Below are 19,794 nucleotides of genomic sequence, written 5' to 3'. Positions count from 1 at the left end.
CTCTGAACACTATGATTCCTTTAATTCTGGTTGCGAGTGATTTACCAGGTTTTACTTACTGTAATACCACTGAAATGAGATTATTATTCATTAATATATTTGAGCTACATCATGCAGAGTCTGGAGAGAAGCAAGTGTTTCTGATACATTTAAAATCTGATAACCTATAGAACATAGAACTGTACAACACTGCAACAGGCTCTTCAGTCCAGTTAGTAATCAAATATCCAACTAAACAATCCCTTCATTGTGCACAATGTCCATGTCCTTCCATCTCACTCACATTCATGGGCCTGTCTAAGAGCCTCTTAAATGAATCTATCACATTTGCCTTCACCACCACCCCTGGTAGCGCATTCCAAGCGCCCACCAATCTCCGTGTAAAAAAAACTTGTCCTGCATACCTCCTTTGAACTTAACCCCTCTCACCTTAATTTCATGTCCTTTGGTTTTAAAGATTTCGATTTTGGGAAAAAGATACTGTCACCCTGCCCTCAAGTGTACCTGGTCCATTTCCGACACCTTCCTCCCCTTTCTTGATCTTTCTGTCTCTATCTCTGGAGACGGCCTATCTACTGATATCTACTATAAGCCTACAGACTCTCACAGCAACCCAGACTATTCCCCTTCCCACCTGTCTCTTGCAAAAAGGCTATCCCCTTCTCCCAATTCCTCCGTCTCCACTGCATCTGCTCTCAGGATGAGGCTTTTCATTCCAGGATGAAAGAGATGTCTTCCTTTTTTAAACAAAGGGGCTTCCATCAACTCTGCTCTCAAATGCATCTCTCCCATTTCCTGCACATCTGCCCTCACCCCATCCGCCCGCCACCCAGCCTCCAGGTCCAACGTATAATTCTTCGTAACTTCCGCCACCTCCAACGGGATCCCACTACCAAGCACATCTTTCCCTCCCCCCCCCCCTTTCTGCTTTCCACAGGGATTGCTCCCTACACGACCCCCTTGTCCACTCGTTCCCCCCCCCATCCCTTCACACCGATCTCCCTCCTGGCACTTATCCTTATAAACGGAACAAGTGCTACACCTGCCCTTATACTTCCTCCCTCAGGGCCCCAGACAGTCCTTCCAGGTGAGGTGACACTTCACCTGTGAGTCGGCTGGTGTGGTATACTGCGTCCAGTGCTCCCAGTGTGGCCTTTTATATATTGATGAGACCCGACGCAGAATGGGAGACCGTTTCGCTGAACACCTACGCTCGGTCCGCCAGAGAAAGCAGGATCTCCCAGTGGCCACACATTTTAATTCCACGTCCCATTCCCATTCTGATATGTCTATCCATGGCCTCCTCTATTGTCAAGATGAATTCACACTCAGGTTGGAGGAACAACACCTTATATACCGGCTGGGTAGCCTCCAACCTGATGGCATGAACATTGACTTCTCTAACTTCCGTTAATGCCCCTTCTTACCCCATCCCTGACATATTTAGTTGTTTGTTTTTTTTCTCTCGCTCTGTCCATCACTCTGCCTGTTCTCCATTTCCCTCTGGTGCTCCCCCCCCCGTTTCTTTCTCCCTAGGCCTCCCATCCCATGATCCTCTTCCTTTTCCAGCTCTGTATCACTTTCACCAATCACCTTTCCAGCTCTCAGCTTCATCCCACCCCCTCCGGTCTTCTCCTATAATTTCGCACTTCCCCCTCCCCCCACTACCTTCAAATCTCTTAGTATCTTTTCTTTCAGTTAGTTCTGACGAAGGGTCTCGGCCCGAAACGTCGACAGTGCTTCTCCTTATAGATGCTGCCGTGTTCCACCAGCATTTTGTGTGTTGTTTAAAAGATACTGTTTGTCTACTTACTCTATACCTCTCAGATCTCACCTCAGCCTTCGCCTCACCAGAGAAAATAACCCAAGTTTTCTCACCCTCTCATTATACCACATGCCTTCAAATCCAGGCAACATCCTAGTGAACCTCTCCAGAGCCTCAGCACCTTTCCTATGTGCAGGATGGTTGAGCAGAACTGTATGCAAAACTCCACTTGTGGCCTAACTAGAGTTTTATAAAGCTGTAACATAATTTCCTGACTTCTGAACTCAATTCCTTGACTACTGAAGGCAAACAGGCCATCTGCCTTCTCAACCAGCCTATCAACCTGTGTGCTACTTTCAGGGAGATATGGACTTGGACTCTAAAACCCTTCTGTCCATCAACTCAATTAAGGGTCTTGCCATCGACATGTACGGTCTGTTTACATTTGATCTTCCAGAGTGTAATGGTTCCCAATGGTCAGATTGAACTCCGTCGGCCATATCTGTAACTGATCTTCATTCCACTCTATCCTTTGCCAGTCTTCTATGCGGTCCACGGCACACTGAGTCATTGTATCGTCCACACATGTACTAACCCACCTCACTCTGTTTGCATCAAGTTATAGAGTCATAGAGTACTGTAGCACAGAAACAGGCCATTCGGCCCATCTGTACTGAATATACCAAACTGGCATTTGGCCTGGACTAATGAATCACACCTGGACCATAGCCTTCCATACCCCTTGCATCCGGGTAACTATCCACAACTCTCTTAAATGTTACAATTTAACCCACATCCATGACCTCCGCTGACAGGGTGCTTACACCAACTTCTGAGTGAGAATTCCCCCTCAGGTACCCCTTAAACAGTTCACCTTTCACCCTTAACTTATGACCTCTAGTTTGAGTCTCACCCATCCTCAGTGGAAAAAGCCTGCTTCATTTACCCCTCATAATTTTGTATCCCTCTATCAAATCTTGCCTTATTTCTACACTCTAGGAAATAAAGTCCTAACCTATTCAACCTTTCCCTATAACTCAGGCCCTCAGTCCTTGAAACATTCAATTCAAGTTTAATTGTCACTTAACCATACATGAAGACTCAAGAGACAGTGTTACTGTGGGATCAAGATACAAAGACACATTACTAACAGTCCCACACAAGATCACAATCACATAATATGAGTCCTGACGACCCCCGCCACCCCTCCCACACTCACAATGCCACAGATTGATGCATACAAGTCAACAAACCCATTTAGAATATCAGTAAAAATACAACAACGCAGAATGCATATATATAATCCAGACACCCCCCCCCCCAGCCCACCGATATCAACTGTCGACTGGCCCCTGATGCCCACCAGGCAACACTGAGGCCCAGTCCTTGTAAATTTTCTCTGTATCTTTCAATCTTATTGATACCTTCCTGTTGGTTAGTGATCAGAATTGCACACAATACTCCAAATTTGGCTTCACAAATGTCTGATACAAATTCAACATAACATTCCAGCTCCTGTACTCAATACTTCGATGTATGAATGCTGATGGGCCAAAAGATCTCTTTATGACCCTATGTGTCACCATTATCAACAAAATAAGGAATTGTATACCCAGCATTTGGTGGCTCTGGGTCTGTAGCCACTGCTGTTTAGAAGGATAGAAACTTATAAGCTTCAGCATATAGACATTAAGAAAGAGGATGTGCTGGAGGTTTTGGAAAGAATCAAGTTGGATAAGTCACCAGGACTGGACGACAAATACCCCAGGCTACTGTGGAAGGTGAGGGAGGAGATTGCTGAGACTCTGGCAATGATCTTTGCATCATCAATGGGGAAGGGAGAGGTTCCAGAGGATTGGAGGATTGCAGATGTTGTTTCTTTTGTCAAGAAAGGGAGTAGACATAGCCCAGGAAATTAAAGACCAGTGAGTCTTACTTCAGTGGTTGGTAATTTGTTGGAGAAGATCCTGAGAGGCAGGATTTATGAACATTTGGAGAAGCATAATATGATTAGGAATAGTCAGCATGGCTTTGTCAAAGACAGGTCGTGCCTTACGAGCCTGATTGAATTTTTTGAGGATGTGACTAAATGCATTGATGAAGGTACAGCAATAGATGTAGGGTATATGGATTTCAGCAAGGCATTTGAAAAGGTACCCCATGTCAGGCTTATTAAGAAAGTAAGGAGGCATAGGATCCAAGGGAATCTGATCTGGCTTTGTGGATCCAGAATTGGCTTGCCCACAGTAGGAAAATAGTGGTTACAGACAGGTCATATTCTGCATGGAGGTCAGTGACCAGTGGTGTGCCTCAGGGATCTGTTCTGGGACCACTTCTCTTTGTGATTTTTATAAAAGACCTGGATGAGAAAGTGCAGGGATGGGTTAGTAAATTTGCTGATGACACAAAGGTTGGGGGTGTTGTGGATAGTGTGGAGGGCTGTCAGAGGTTACAGCAGGACGTTGAAAGGATGCAAAACTGGGCTGAGAAGTGGCAGATGGAGTTCAACCCAGATAAGTGTGAGGTAGTTCATTTTGGTAGGTCAAATATGATGGCAGAATATAGTATTAATGATAAGACTTTTGGCAGAGTGGAGGATCAGAGGGATCTTGAGGTCCGAGTCTATAGGATACTCAAAGCTGCTGCGCAGGTTGACAGTGTGGTTTAGAAAGCATACAGCGCCACTGTGTTCAAGAGCTGAGAGGTAATGCTAGGTCTTTATAGGACCCTAGTCAGATCCCACTTGGAGTACTGTGCTCAGTTCTGGTCACCTCACTACAGGAAGGATGTGGAAACTATAGAAAGGGTGCAGAGGAGATTTACAAGGATGTTGCCTGGATTGGGGGTGCATGCCTTATGAGAATAGGTTGAGTGAACTTAGCCTTTTCTCCTTGGAGTAGCGGTGGATGAAAGGTGACCTGATAGAGATGTATATGATAATGAGAGGCATTGATCGTGTGGATAGTCAGAGGCTTTTTCCCCAGGGCTGAAATGGCTACCATGAGAGGGCACAGTTTTAAGGTGCTTGGAAGCAGGTACAGAGGGATGTCAGGGGTAAGTTTTTTTTTACACAGATGAGTGAGTGGAATGGGCTGCCAATTACAGTGGTGGAGGCGGATACAATAGAGTCTTTTAAGAGAGTCTTGGATAGGTACATGGCCATAGAAATAGAGGGCTATGGGTAAATAGCCTAGGTAAATTCTAAAGTAAATTTTATAGAGTATATAAAGTATTTTATAAAGTAAAGTAAAATTCTAAAGTAAGGACATATATTCGGCACAGCATTGTGGGCCAAAGGGCCTGTATTGTGCTGTAGGTTTTCTATGTTTCCTATGAATATTGAAAGGCCTAGACAGAGTGGACATTGAGATGTTTCCAATAGTGAGGGAGTCAAGGCACAGCACAGCCTTAGAACAGAGATGAGGAATTTCTTTGGTCAGAGGGTAGTGAATCTGTGGAAATAAAATGTCACAGATGGCTGTGGAGGCCAAGTCATTGCGTATATTGAAAGCAGAGGTTGATTGATTCTTGATTAGTAGGGGTATCAGAGGTTACAGGGGAAGACAGGAGAATGGAGTTGAGAGGGATAATCAGTCAGCTATGATGGAATGGCAGCAGACCTGATGGGCCAAATGGTCCAATTCTATGTCTTAGGAATAGTGTAATATAGTCAGTGAAGAGTATTTTGATGTATGCATCTGATGTCCAGGTGTTTCAGATCTGAGTGAAGATCCAATGAAATTACATCTGTTGCTGACCTTTTGTAATGTTAGGGAACTTGGAGCAGGACCAGGTCATTCCTCAGGCAAGAGATGATATGCTTCCTATCCAGACTCTTGAAGCACTTTGTCACAGTGGGCGTAAGGGTTGCTCATTCAGGCAGGTTACCACATTCTTCTTGGGCACCAGTATGATTACTATCTGCTTGAAGCAGGTAGGTATCTCAGACTCAGTATTATTCTCCAAGCTTCTAAATCTGGGCTGCCCACCCTCTGCAACAGGATCATTGACTTCCTATCAGACCAGTTAGTATTGATTGGTGATAACAATTCATTGCCAGTCAATCAATACCTCTCACCTCAAAGGTGCGTGCTTATCCCACTGCTATACTCTCTCTAATGTAAGACTGAATGCCTGGGTACAGCTCAAACTCCATCTATAAATTTGTAGATGTCACACACCTATGGTAAAATCTGATGGTGATGAGTATAGTTGAGTGGTGTCACAACAACAACCTTGAACTCAATGTCAGCAAGACCATGGAATTGACTGTGGACTTCAGGAAGGGGAATCTGGAAGAACACACACTAGTAAGTATTGAGGGGTCAGTGTGGAAAGAGTGAGTAGTTTCAAACTCCTGGTTTGAAGAGGGTCTATCCTAGACCTAACACATTGATTCAATCATGAAGGCACACCAGTGGCTATAGTTCATGAGGAGTTCAAGGAGATTTGGTATATCACTAAGAATTCTTGCAAATTCCTATAGATATATGGTGGAGAGCCTGCTGAGCAAGTCACTGCTTGGAATGAAGCCCCCAATGCACAGAACCAGCAGAGATTGAAGAGGGTTTGTAGATTCAGCCAGTTCCATCATGGGCACCAGCAAGGATATCAAGAGGCACTGCCTCAAGAGACATCCATCGTTAAGACCCTCACCATCTAGGACATACCCTCTTAGACCATAAAACATAAGACCAGAATTATGCCATTCAGCCCATCTAGTCTTTCCCTCCTGCCTTCTCCATATAAGATATCCTTTTTACTATCATCAGGAAGGAGGTACAGGAACCTGAAGACACTAAGTCTTTCCCTTTCTTCCCCTCTGCCATTAGATTTCTGAACAGTTTGTGAACATTACCTCATTAATTTTTGATGCACTAATTTATTTTTGCAAATCAGAGTGATTTTAATGTCTTCACACTGTGTTGCTGCTGCAAAACAACAAATTTCACATAAGACAACAATAATAAACCTTGTGATCCTCTGATTCTAATCACCCCCCCACTGAGGGAAACATTATCTCTTCATCTACCCAGTGAAGCCTTGTAAATATTTTGCATATTTTAGTCACGTTCCTTGCTGCCAGATAATCTTATTAATTCATAATCTGCTCATCTTCTCTGTAAATATAATTTTATTAATTACCACTGACAATTTTAACTGAAAAAACAGTGGTGAGCAGGGACTGTAAATTGGCTGTAATGAAATAGGAAACACAACCAAAATACTCCATATTGTAACACTGGCCGGTGAATACTTCACTGGTGATCCGGAAAGCTGGTCTGAGATGTGATCTGAAGTCTCCGCACAAAGATAAAAATATGTAGTGAACTCTCGAAAGCTCTGCATGAAGGGAAGGTTCATGGTATTGAGAAGCCCCACCAGAAGGGACAGTTCACATTGAGGATGCTTTACCTGAAGGGACGGTTCACATTTAGGAAGGTCTGCCTGAAGAGGTGGGTTACAGGATTTAGAAGACTCTGCCTGAAAGGGTGGCTCACATCATTTAGGAAGATCTTCCTGAAGGGACGAATCATATTTAGGTAGCTCTGTCTGAAGGGACAGTTCACATTTAGGAAGCACTGCCTGAAAGGGGGCAGGGGGGGTCCACAGCATTTAGGAAGTATCTAGGCAAACACTTGAATTGTAAACTAGTTCACAAATACAGGAAGATGGGACTAGAACAGACAAGTACAATAGTTGTGATGGGCCAAGGCACCCGCTTCTGTACAACTCCATGACCAAACATTTGTAAATGCGGTTAGGTATGATAGGTATAGCTATTATATACAGTTAGTAGGAGAGGCCCAGATAAAGTGGATGTGGAGAGAATATTTCCTGCAGTGGGGGAGTCTAGAACCAGAGGGTACATAAAGGTGTGAGTATGCTGAACAACCTGTTTCTGCTCTGTATGGCTATGACTATTCCTTTCCTTTCTAATTTGGTGTTTTTTGCTTCAGATTTTCCCAGTCATTTTGATTCCTTTTCTCCCCCCTTTAGACATTCACCATTGCACCATTTAGGTTTAATTCATTTCAGTCAGCTGCCCACTACAGTACATAAGTGAATAAAAACAACAAGTAACAATGCAAACTATTTAAAATTAGGTTTATTTTGCATTATTGATTGACGGGCAACTACGCAAATACAAAGAATGTGCCATCTGTCTTTAAATGTGGAGATCTGTGGCTGAGGATATTGATAAATTCTTGCACCGTAACCATGATATTGTCTTCTTAGCTCTGCGATCCTGTGCTGCATTTCTAAAGATCCTCCTTACATCATATCGAGCTATAAAAACATGACAATAAGAGTAAACCAAACTAGTTAAAAACACTCAGCACTGGATCCAGTTCCAGAACCTGATTGTTTCATCTTCTAAAAGTGTAACTTTCTTCATGTACACCTCAGTTGATTATTTTTTTTTAAAATGACAATCCATTTCCTTTTCTTAATCACTAATTCTCTGAAAAGTAGAATGGGAAATATCACCCAAATCAATGCGCGTGCGAATAAGCACATTTTAATAGTGGGCAGTGTTGTTGAAGTCAGCTTTCACTATCCACAACTGCCCTGGACTGTTGCTGAGCTGCTTTCTCAATGGACCACAATCTTTGTGCTGAAGGGAAGGAGTCCAAGATTTAGATGATGAACACTGGAACTGGAATAGCGATTTGGAGGAACCTGCAATCGTTCCCAAAGCATCTGAATCCCTTGTTCCTTCTGATGAGAGATAACGGGTTTGGGATCTGTCACATTAGGCTGGATGACTAATTGTGCTACATTCTATTGTGAGTACACCCGACTGGAATAAACGTTTATACTGGATGGGTTACCAACCACACAGGCGGCTTTGTCCTGGAAAGTATCCAGCTCATCAGGCAAGTGCAGCACTCGAACGCCTGATTGTGGCTTGGAGATGTCAGATCAACGCTGGGGTGTTAGGAAGTGATACCCAGTCTCTGACCTGATCTTTAAGCCACAATGTTAATGCATTGAGTCAATGATAACCTCAGAGCAATTTCTGACCAATCATCGAACTCTGTGGCAGCACATGGAGTTATTAGAAATGTTCCCGTTTTCACTAATACACAAAGTAAAAGTGAAGCCACCATCACATCCTGACTGCACTTTTAACCTTCATTTAACCAACCCCATTGTTATACACACATTAATACACTGAAGTATTAACATCAGGCATTATTGGAGTAGAACTTTAGTGGGTGGTAAACTATCATGTAACAAATAGGATCTGAACTGTCTACCTTGGGAATATGTGAAAAATAAACATCATGGTGTTAATCACAGCACTAACCAGGTCATCGACATCTCCTTCATCCTGGGTCACCGCCAATTCTTCCACAGACATCTCTTCTGGTATCAGAAACTACAGATGAGACAGACACAACTCAGAACCACAGGAACATTTAATAAATGGAATATATTCTTATTTATTCATTTCCTGGATGTGACAAGGTTAATGACAGGATTTTTAGCAGTGTGGAGAAACAGAGGGATCTTGGGGTCCGTCCTTAGACCCCTCAAATTGCCCAATCTCTATCTTTGTTTCCTCCTTTGGGTGGTTCGACTGATTCAAAGGGAAACTGATACTCTAACTGCAGGTCTGCATATTCAGTTGTGTCTCAGAGGTGAACTCAAATCCAGAGTGAACAGCAGTTGCAGTCCTGTAGAAGCAACACACACAAAATGCTGGAAGACCTCAGCATCTATAGAAAGGAATAAAGAGGATTTCTACAGTTCCTGTAGAACCAAGCAACCATTGTACTGATAGGATACAAACCATCACAAATGGCTAGTTGTACCTTTTTGGCTTCATCACTGGTCACTGTACTTTTTGCATCTTCATCCTTGGTTATAAGAGAGATAGCATCTGTGTTTAGGGAAAGGTTGTAAGGGTTACTATTAGATAGCATGGCAGATTAACTACAAAAAACTCTGTCCCAGGATACTGACGGACTTTTACCGCTGTACCATTGAGAACATACTCACCAACTGCATCTCAGTGCGGTATGGCAATTGCCCCGTTTCGGACTGCAAAGCACTCCAGCGTGTGGTGAAAACTGCCCAGATTATCGGCACCCAATTGCCCACCATTGAGAACATCTACCATGAACACTGCCTAGGCAGGGTGAAAAGCATTATCAAGGATGCATCTCACCCTAACCATGGGCTTTCTACTCTCCTCCCATCCAGTAGGCGCTACAGGAGCCTCCGCTCCTGCACCAGCAGGCACAGGAAGAGCTTCTTCCCTGAGGCTGTGACCCTGCTGAACCTCACATCACAGCGCTAAGCAGTATTGCACCCATATTGTACAGTCTCAGTACTTTTATATTTGTGTGCTGTAGCACTTACTTTTTATTCACAGTTATTTTGTAAATAACACTATTCTTTGCATTTCTGATTAGATGCTAACTGCATTTCATTGGCTTTGTACCTGTACTCGACAATAAAGTTGAATCTAATCTAATCTAAAAACACTAAAAGGTATAGAGCAGATGATTGTAGAAAATCTACTAACATTCTTCATAATGCCAGCAACGAAACAGATGAGAAATGTAATTTAGTCACATCTGTTCCAGTATTCCCCTCCACTGGCCACAGTCTATTTCAACACCAAATGGCACACTGATGCAGTTAACAGATTTGTTGCTTCAACAAATCCAGCGATCCATGTTCAATACTGACCTTGGGTCTTGTCTGTGTGCAGTTTGCATGTTCTCCCTGTGACCACGTGGGTTCCCCTAGATACTGATTTCCATTCACATCTCAAAGATGGGCAGGTTAATGGGCCACTGTTAACTGCCCCAAACATGTTGGTGAATGGCAGGAACTGGGAAGAGTTTATGGGAATGCAGAAAAAATGCAAATCCTTACACTTGGAGTAGGCATGTGTAAGGTTTTGTACTCAGGAAGGTCGTATGAAGGAGTAAAGTATACTGTTACCGGTAGACCACTTAATATCATTGTGGTACATTGAAATCTTGGGGTCCAGGTCCATAGTCTACTGAAAGTGGCTATGCAAATGGATAAACAAGAGAAAATCCGCAGATGCTGGAAAGCCAAGCAACACACGCAAAATGCTGGAGGAACTCAGCATGCCAGGGAGCATCTGTGGAAAAGAGAAAACAGCTGACATTTCGGGCCCAGACCCTTCATGAAAGGATACGGTGGGATCTGGCATGCTTGCCTTCATTGGTAGGGCTATGCAGTATAAGAATAAGGAAGTCTTACTGTAGGTTATAAAACTTTAATCTGACTGCATTTGGAGAACGTGTGCAATTTGGGTCCCCTCTTCATAGGAAGAATGTGAAGACTGTGGAGAGGGTGCAGAAGAGATTCACCAGCGTGCTGCCTGGATTAGAGGGATTGAGCTATAAAGAAAGGTTGGACAAACTTGGGTTACTCTCTCTCGAGTGCCAGAGGCTGAGAGGAGACAGGACAGAAGTTTTCTTAATTATGAGAGGCAATAGATAAGGTATACAGTCAGAATCTTTCCCCCAGGCTAGAAATACCAAACAGCAGACAATATGCTTTTAAGGTTAGTGTGGATGGGAGGAGGAGTTGTTTAAAGATTATACAAGTGGGTAGGCTTTTTTATGCACAGAGTGGTCGGTGCCTGGAATAGGTTACCAGGGGTAGTAATGGGTTTAACAAATGGACATATAGAGGTGGAGTTTAATGAATAGACACATGGCTATGAAGGGAATGAAGGTTATGGATGATATACAGGAGGAGGACATTTAGTATAAATTGGCATCCCGGAATGACCTGTTCGTGCTAGAGTCAGAGTACTCGGGCAAAGAATCAGACCCTTTGTCCCATCTCATTAGAAGGTGATCACTGTACCATACAGTCTCCCAGTCAACAAGAAATGGAGGAACAAATACAGAGGGAGTTACAAGAATAAAAGGGTTGCAATACTTGGACATTTAACCTTTTCTTATATAGACAGGACTGCCATACTGTAAAGGTTAGTAAATTTGCTGATGACACAAAGGTTGGAGGTGTGGATAGTGTGGAGGGCTGTCAGACATTACAACGGGACTTTGATAGGATGCAAAACTGGGCTGAGAAGTGGCACATGGAGTTCAACCCAGATAAGTGTGAGGTGGTTCATTTTGGTAGGTCAAATATGATGGCAGAATATAGTATCAATAGTAAGACTTTTGGGAGTGTGGAGGATCAGAGGGATCTTGGGGTCCGAGTCCATAGGACACTCAAAGCTGCTGCGCAGGTTAACTCTGTGGTTAAGAAGGCATATGGTGCATTGGCCTTCATCAACCGTGGGATTGAGGTTAAGAGCCGAGAAGTAATGTTACAGCTTTATAGGACTCTGGTCAGATCCCACTTGGAGACTGTGTTCAGTTCTGGTCACCTCACTATAGGAAGGATGTGGAAACTATAGAAAGGGTTGCCTGGATTGGGGAGCATGCCCTATGAGAATAGACTGAGTGAACTTGACCTTTTGTCCTTGGAGCGACAGAGGATGAGAGGTGACCTGATAGAGGTGTATAAGATGATGAGAGGCATTGATCGTGTGGATAGTCAGAGGCTTTTTCCCAGTGCTGAAATGGCTAACACGAGAGGGCACAGCCTTAAGGAGCTTGGAAGTAGGTACAGAGGAGATGTTAGGGGTAAGTTTTTTTATATTAAACGCAGAGAGTGGTGAGTGCGTGGAATAGGCTGCTGGCAACGGTGGTGGAGGCGGATACGATAGTGTCTTTCAAGATACTCCTGGATAGGCACAAGAAGCTCAGAAAAATAGAAGGCTGTGGGTAGCCTTCTGGGGAGAGAATTATTTCAAAAAATTATTTCCTGTTTAAAACTCTCAATAATCTGCTAACCTCAGCCTTCTGGGGAGAGAATTCCAGAGATTCACCAGTGTGACTGTTCCAGACTTCAAAGATATCCTAATTCTGTAACTTCGTCCCTTTCTTCCAGTTCCTTCCATCAGAAGAAACATCAACTTGGTCTTGCCCACCAAGAACCTTGAAATCAGAATAACCTTCATTCTTCTGGACATTGTGTAAGCAGAAGAGACTAACTTATTTGGCCATTTGATTACCGATCTTAATTAGTTCGACACAGCATTGTGGGCTGAAGGACTCGTTCCTGTGTGCTATGTTCTATGTTCTGAATGCCAAAGAGCATGGCGGCATGATAGAGTAGCTATTAGTATTACACTAATACAGCACTAGTGACCTGGACTCAATTCCCACTGCTGTCCGTAAGGAGTTTGTATGTTGTCATTGTAACCATGTGGGTTTCCTCCTGGTCCTCCGGTTTCCTCCCATATTCCAAAGACATATATATGGGTCAGTAGGTGAATTGGCCACACGGGTGACTGAATTGACAGCTCTGTGGCTGTTAGCAGCTGATACAAAGATAGGTAGAGGGGCAGGTAGTGTTGAACAAGCAGGGAGTTGGCAGAAGGTTTTAGAAAGAGTAGGACAATAGGTAAAGAACTGGCAGATGGAATACAGTGTAAGGAACTGTATGGACATACATTTTGGTAGAAGAAATAAAAGTGTAGACTATTTTCTAAACAAGGAGCCTATTTAGAAACCAGTAGTGCAAAGTAGACAGCAGGCCCAATGACCCATTCCTGCTTTTATTTCTTACATTATTTCTCAAGATGCTAAACATTGGAAATATCAAGACATTGTCTTCAATCCATGCTACATTTTTCCCTTGCAAATATCTGAACCAGAATGGTTCTTAATCTTGGTGATACCTTTGAACCAGGCAGAACTCTCAAACCTCCCCCAACTCCATCAGAACTACTAATTTCCATTGTTAGGTAAGTGTCCCAAACTCGGTTTCTAAATCACCCATTCAGTCCTTTCAAGTTTCAACCCTGCTTCCGATTGTTTCCTGTCTAAGTATCTTTCATGATCCACCAATCCTAACCTCTTCTTTACATAGCTCTAACATTTTTCACCCAGAGAGTGGTGGATATGTGGAATGCTCTGCCCCAGAAGGCAGTGGAGGCCGTCTCTGGATGCATTCAAGAGAGAGTTAGATAGAGCTCTTATAGATAGCGGGGTCAAGGGATATGGGGAGAGGGCAGGAACGGGGTACTGATTGTGTATGATCAACCATGATCACAGCGAATGGCGGTGCTGGCTAGAAGGGCCGAATGGCCTACTCCTGCACCTACTGTCTATTGTCTATTATTTGAAGTGCCTCTAATGCCTGGACCCAAACTCTGTAATCCATTCTGTCATGCAAGATGTTTTGCAAAACAAGGCACATGTTAATAAAATATTTCCTACCTTGTACGATCAGCTCCCAGAATTCTTGCAGCCCTTTTGACTCCGTACCCTCTTTCAACATTTTCAGTATTGTGTTGAAATGTTGGGATTCTCCTGCCTTGAAAGACAGAAGTGCCAGGTTACAAATAATAATGATCACAATATGATCTAAATCTCTACCAACTGAGTTTGGAACTAGAGGAAGTTCAGATTGGGAAAAAGGAGAACAGCTTTTTGTTCATGTTTTACTTTTACACTTCAGTTCGAGCAGTAGCAGGCAAAGGAGCAGGAGAATGGCTGACAGGAAGGAGGCAGCAAGTGGGAATAAAAAGGGCCTTTTCTGGTTGGCTGCCCGTGACTAGCGGTGCTCCTCAAGGGTCTGAAGAACACCACTACTTTTCACATTGTTTGCTAATGATTTAGATAATGATAGTTTTGTGGCAAAGTTTGCCAATAATACCAAGATAAGTGGAAGGGTTGGTAGTACTGAGGAAGCAATGTGATTACAGTAGGACTTAGACAAATAAGAAGAATGGGTAAAAAAAAAAGTGGCAGATGGAATACAGTGTTGGGAAATGTATGATAATGCATTTTGGTAAAAGGAATAATAGTGCAGACTATTATCTAAATGGAGAGAACATTCAAACATCAGAGGCACAAAGGGATTTAGGAGCCTTTGTGCAAGACTCTCAGAAGGTTAATTTATAGCACAAATCTGTGGCAAAGAGGGAAAGTGAAATGTTGCATTTATTTCAAAGGCATTAGAATATAAAAGCAAGGAGATAATGCTGAGCTTTTATAAGACACTTGTCAGGCCGCACTTAGGAGAATCGTCAACAGCTTTAGGCCCCATATCTCAGAAAGGATGTGTTGTCATTGCAGAGTCCAGAGGAGGTTCACGAGAATGTTTGTGGGAATGAAAGGGCTAACATATGATGAGTGTTGGCAGTTTTGGGCCTGTACTCACTGGAATTTAGAAGGATGCAGAGGGATCTCATTGAAACCTACTGAATGTCGAAAGGACTAGATAAAGGTAGATGTGGAAAGGATGTTTCCTATGGTGGGGTATCCAGACCTAGACCACACAGCCTCAAAAGGCAACCTTTTAGACCAGAGGTAAGGAAGAACTTTTTTAGCCAGAGATTAACGGATCTTTCAAATGCTCTGCTGCAGACTGCAGTGGAAGCCAAGTTCGTGGGTATATTTAAAGCGGAAGTTGATGGTTTCCCGATTGGTTAGGGCATCAAAGGATATGGCGAGAAGGCAGGTGTATGGGGTTGAGTGGGATCTGGGATCAGCCATGATGGAATGGTGAAGCAGACTCAATGGGCTGAATGGCCCAATTCTGCTCCTATATTTTATGGTCTAAAACCGATGAACTATTGGAGATGAACATATCAGAATATGAAATAGTGGCTATTAATGAAAGGTGGTTTGAGGAGGGGTAGCATTGTGAATGAAAAGGTTTAGTTACTATAACTTATGATTATTTGTCATTCATGTGAATGCTGCTTTATGCAATGCTGTGTGACTGATGCTGCTGACACTGACACAAATTTTTCCATCGCTAATGCTTGCATGTTCCTGTGCATATGACAATAAACTCAATTTTAACTTTGACTAATGCTTTCTAACTAGATAAAGAAGTTAAAAATGGGTGGAATTGTAGCAATATGTATCAAGAAAGCAATAACTGCTATGAAAAACAATGTTAAACACAAGAGATTCGGCAGATGCTAGAAACTGAGGATGTTGGCCTCATCAAACCTTGGTTTACATGAGCACGATAGGCAGTGTTCAGCGATCCCACTTCGCAGGGGGCAAGGATTTAGCGGCAGCTTAACTAAAAAGCAAAGATTAACTTGCCAAAAATATGGTGTCCATTTAAAAGTGAGAACACAATTAGAAGAAAACTAAGCAAAGTGACACCTAGAAGACCTAAAGAACTCTTTCAGGGAGTTGTGTCTCCATACCTCAATCACCATGCTAAAAGATATATTTTGTTGAGACTAGAAGGCCACTGAAGACCAGGAAAGCAGAACATAGAAGTACGTTAAAAACTTGAGAACAAAACAAAAATGGGATCACTGAACACTGCCTATCATGCTCATGTAGACCAAGGTTTGATGTGGCCAACGTCCTTGGCAAGGAAGAGAATGCCTACAAGAGAAAAATTAGGAAATCACTGGAGATGGAGCATGTGGGAAACCTAAATGTAGGTTTGAAGAGTGTAGATATAGCTCCAGCCTGAGACCACACATTCCCAAACAGGTTTTGGCCTAAAAAGATCAAACAATCAGAACAAAGCCAATTCAAACTAACCAATCAACAATAGGCAATTCAGATCCAGCCAATCAAATTGAGCAGCAAGTCCCATCCATACCCTACACAGTCGAGAGGGTATACAAGGAGGTGTCTCTAGGGGCACATCATTTCTCTAACTTGTGTCTGAGGAAGATGGTCGGGTTTACCATTAAAATGCTGCAAGTATGTGACTGTTAGGGCCAAAGGACAGTATGGATGATTTGATAACCAGTCACAAAGCTTCTGTAGTCAGTTACAATAAATATAAGTGCATAAATGACTTACACAAATAGATTGATTGTACTTCCATAAAGTAAGGTGAGGCACAGGAACCGAATCAAAATTCAGCTACATAAAGGACAAAGATAAAATTGGATTTCTACCATAGAGGCAAGGCTAATTTTACTCAATTGAGAAACAATTTAGTGATACTGGTCAGGAAACTCCATGCATAAATCAGACTCAGTACAGCAGGCAGGCATATGGGTAGGAAAGACCTAGAGCAGGGGTTCCTAAACTTTCTAATGCCACTAACCCCAGGTTGGAACCTCTGACTTAGAGGGATATAGGCCAGACTTAGGCAAATAGGATAGCTCAGGTAGGCATCTTGTTTGTCATGAATGCAATGGGTCAAAACCCTATTTCCATGACTCATGAATCTTTTCTACTATAACTATTAACTGGACCTGAGAATCAGACACACTAAATGTATTTTGTCTGCTGTCAACACTGGGTTTAAAGATATGAACTGTAGTCGAGTATTGCTAAGTCCTTTTGCGAACCATCCCTCAAGCTGCTGACCAAAGGAGTCTAGTTGACGAGCATCACCATAGGCTACGGTTATCCAGCAGGCACAGTAACATCCTGCTCTGTAGCTACAGTGGTCAAAGATTAACAAAAAGTTGTTAACTTCCTCTGCACAGTTCATTTCAGATCCTGTAAGTTATAAAACATTCACTCCACATCAAAGAGTCTTTTACTGAGATATGAAGCAGTAAATTAACTTCTCTGCTCACCTTGACAGCTTCCTTCCTGAAGACTTTTACACAATCCAAACTTTTCATGTAATATTGATGATTCTTGACTTCAAGAAACTGGTAGACACGATCCATCAGCTGCCTGGTCACTGTATGGAGACAGAAGTCTTAGAATTTCTATCCTTTTCAAACCACATTTATTTCACTAGGTATAGTTAGAACACCCATCATGCTAAAGTTTAGCACCTCTTTCAGGCCAGGGGATCTCAATCTATGATCACCCCTCTCCATCTGGCCAAAACTATTATCTTTATTCACTTTGTATCTGGAATTGCAAGTTTAGAGATGAGACTAGGATATCTTTTTGCAAACCCTTCCTTGTTACCTCTCCCATTTCACAAAATCATATGGGTGCAAATTGGCTTCTATCAATTGAGTCCAAGAAAACAGGATGCTTTGCTGCAGCTACACAAGGTTTTGGTGAAACCTCGTATGGCGTTTTTATCTTATTAAATGACACATTTCTCACGGAGGGAAACAAGCTAATGTTCAATAGATTGATTTCTGGGACTAATGTATAAGGATAGTTTGGGTAAGTTTTGCCTATATTCACTGAGGTATGGAGGATCTAATAAAAATCCATAAACTGTTAACTGGCCTGAGTAGACTGCATATGGGAAGGATGTTCCCAGTGTTTGGAGAATCATTGACATAGCCTAGTGACAGGGTAAGATAATTAGATCAAGATCAGGAGAAATGTTCTTATTCAGAAGGTGATGAATCCATCAGTTTTTACCATGGAAAATAGTAGAGGCCAAGTCATTGTTTAATTCAAGAGGGAGATAGATGTATCTTAATTTCCAGAGGTTGAGGTATATGGGAAAAGACAGGAACAGTGAAGTACTGAACCAGTCATTTCCCTCCACAGATGCTGCTTGACCTACTAAGTTCCCCCATCTGTTTGTGAGCTCCTCAATGGCCCAATGTTCAGATTCTGTTCCTATTTTCTAGGTTTCTAATTCACAGGATTAATTTATAGCTGGGAAGGAGGCCATATGGCCCACTGCGGCTGTCACAGAGCCAACGCTGCACACAATGCTCCAAATTAGGCTTCACCAATGTCATTGGGACCATTTCTGAAAAAGGTAGGAATTCTGCAGGGGTGGGGGGAAGAGAGTGTTGTTGGTGCTGTTTCTAATTTACAAGATTAATGTTATAACTGGAAAGGAGGCAATATCACCCACTGGAAAGGTGTGAATTCTATGTAAACAATCCAGTTAGTCATGTTCCTCATAACCATACAATTTTTTCCCTTTCAAGTAATTATTCAGCTCTCTTTGAATACCTTTGTTTGTGTTGCCATGGACAGATGGGCCAAAAGGTCTGTTACTGTGCTCTATTAATCTATGATAATGTGCTTAGCTCCCTGCTCCACTCACTTTATAACTATGATTGTGCAGATAAGTACAATTTCAATGCCATGACACCATTGTCGTTGGCTGAATAAAAGGTTGTAACAAATGGTCACATAGGAGGGAGGTTGAAAATCTGGCTGAGTGGTGCCATAACAACAGCCTCTCACTCAACCGAAAGAGCTGATTATTTACTTCAGGAAGAGGAAGCCGGAGGCTGATGAGCCAGTTCTTATCAGGGGGATTAGAGATGGAGAGGGTCAGTGACTTTAAACTCCTTGGTATTACCATATCAGATTATCAGTCATGGGACCAGCACACAAATGCCATCACAAGGAAGGCACAATGATGCTTCTACCTTTTTAAAAGTTTACATAGATTGAGCATGAGATCTAAAACTTTTGAATTAACTTTTGAATTAACTTTTGAATTATCGCCTGATATGGAAAAACCAACACCCAGGAATGGAAAAGCCTGTTAAAAATGGTGGAGACAGCCAGTCCATCACAGGCAAAGCCCTCCCCATCACTGAGCACATCTAAATGGAGTGCAACAACAAGAAAGTGGCATCCATCATCAACAACCTCCATCATCCAGGCCAAGCTCCCTTGTCATGATTACTATCAGGCTGGAGATACAGGAGTCTTACGTTCCACATTACCATGTTCAGGAACAGTTATTACCCTATAAACATCAGGCTTCTGAACCAGTGTGGATAACTTCACTGCTATAGCTGGACTGACTCCACAATCTATAAACTCACTTTCAAGGGCTCAACAACTCATTTTCTCATTATTTATTTGATTTTTAAAGTTTATTACTTGCAGGATTTGTGGTCCTTTGCACATTGTCAGACTTTGTTATGTGTAGCTTAAATAAATTCTATTGTATTTATTTTCCTGTGAGAAAATTAATCTCAAGGTAGTACATGGTGACATATATGTACTTTGATAATTTACTTTGAACTTTGAAGAGGACCTTAGAAAAGATAAAATTTGTTATGAATATTTGTATAGTTTTTCAGGATTTGTCCATCAGTAGCAAGGTTAAAGCTTATTGCT

At 42.4% G+C, this 19,794-nt stretch overlaps 1 protein-coding gene across 2 annotated transcripts in view; it reads right to left on the bottom strand.

Annotated features, from left to right (window-relative positions):
• Positions 1–7,856: 7,856 nt before the first annotated feature.
• Positions 7,857–19,794, bottom strand: part of xrcc5 (X-ray repair complementing defective repair in Chinese hamster cells 5) — a 127,969-nt gene continuing 116,031 nt past the window's right edge. Inside the window, exons 17-21 of one of the 2 annotated variants that reach the window (XM_059967447.1) lie at positions 17,361–17,470; positions 14,062–14,158; positions 9,589–9,656; positions 9,081–9,152; positions 7,857–8,056 (exon numbers count right to left, since the gene is read on the bottom strand). In XM_059967447.1, the coding sequence (XP_059823430.1) occupies positions 8,042–8,056; positions 9,081–9,152; positions 9,589–9,656; positions 14,062–14,158; positions 17,361–17,470 (362 nt within the window). In that variant the 3' untranslated portion in view covers positions 7,857–8,041. The remainder of the gene's footprint in view (positions 8,057–9,080; positions 9,153–9,588; positions 9,657–14,061; positions 14,159–17,360; positions 17,471–19,794) is intronic. The other variant, XM_059967448.1, reaches the window with a different exon arrangement.

This window comes from Hypanus sabinus, chromosome 4 (assembly GCF_030144855.1).
Source record: "Hypanus sabinus isolate sHypSab1 chromosome 4, sHypSab1.hap1, whole genome shotgun sequence".
Taxonomy (NCBI): Eukaryota; Metazoa; Chordata; class Chondrichthyes; order Myliobatiformes; family Dasyatidae; genus Hypanus; species Hypanus sabinus.
Note: the sequence above shows the minus strand (reverse complement) of the source record. Positions and strands in the feature narration are given on the sequence as shown.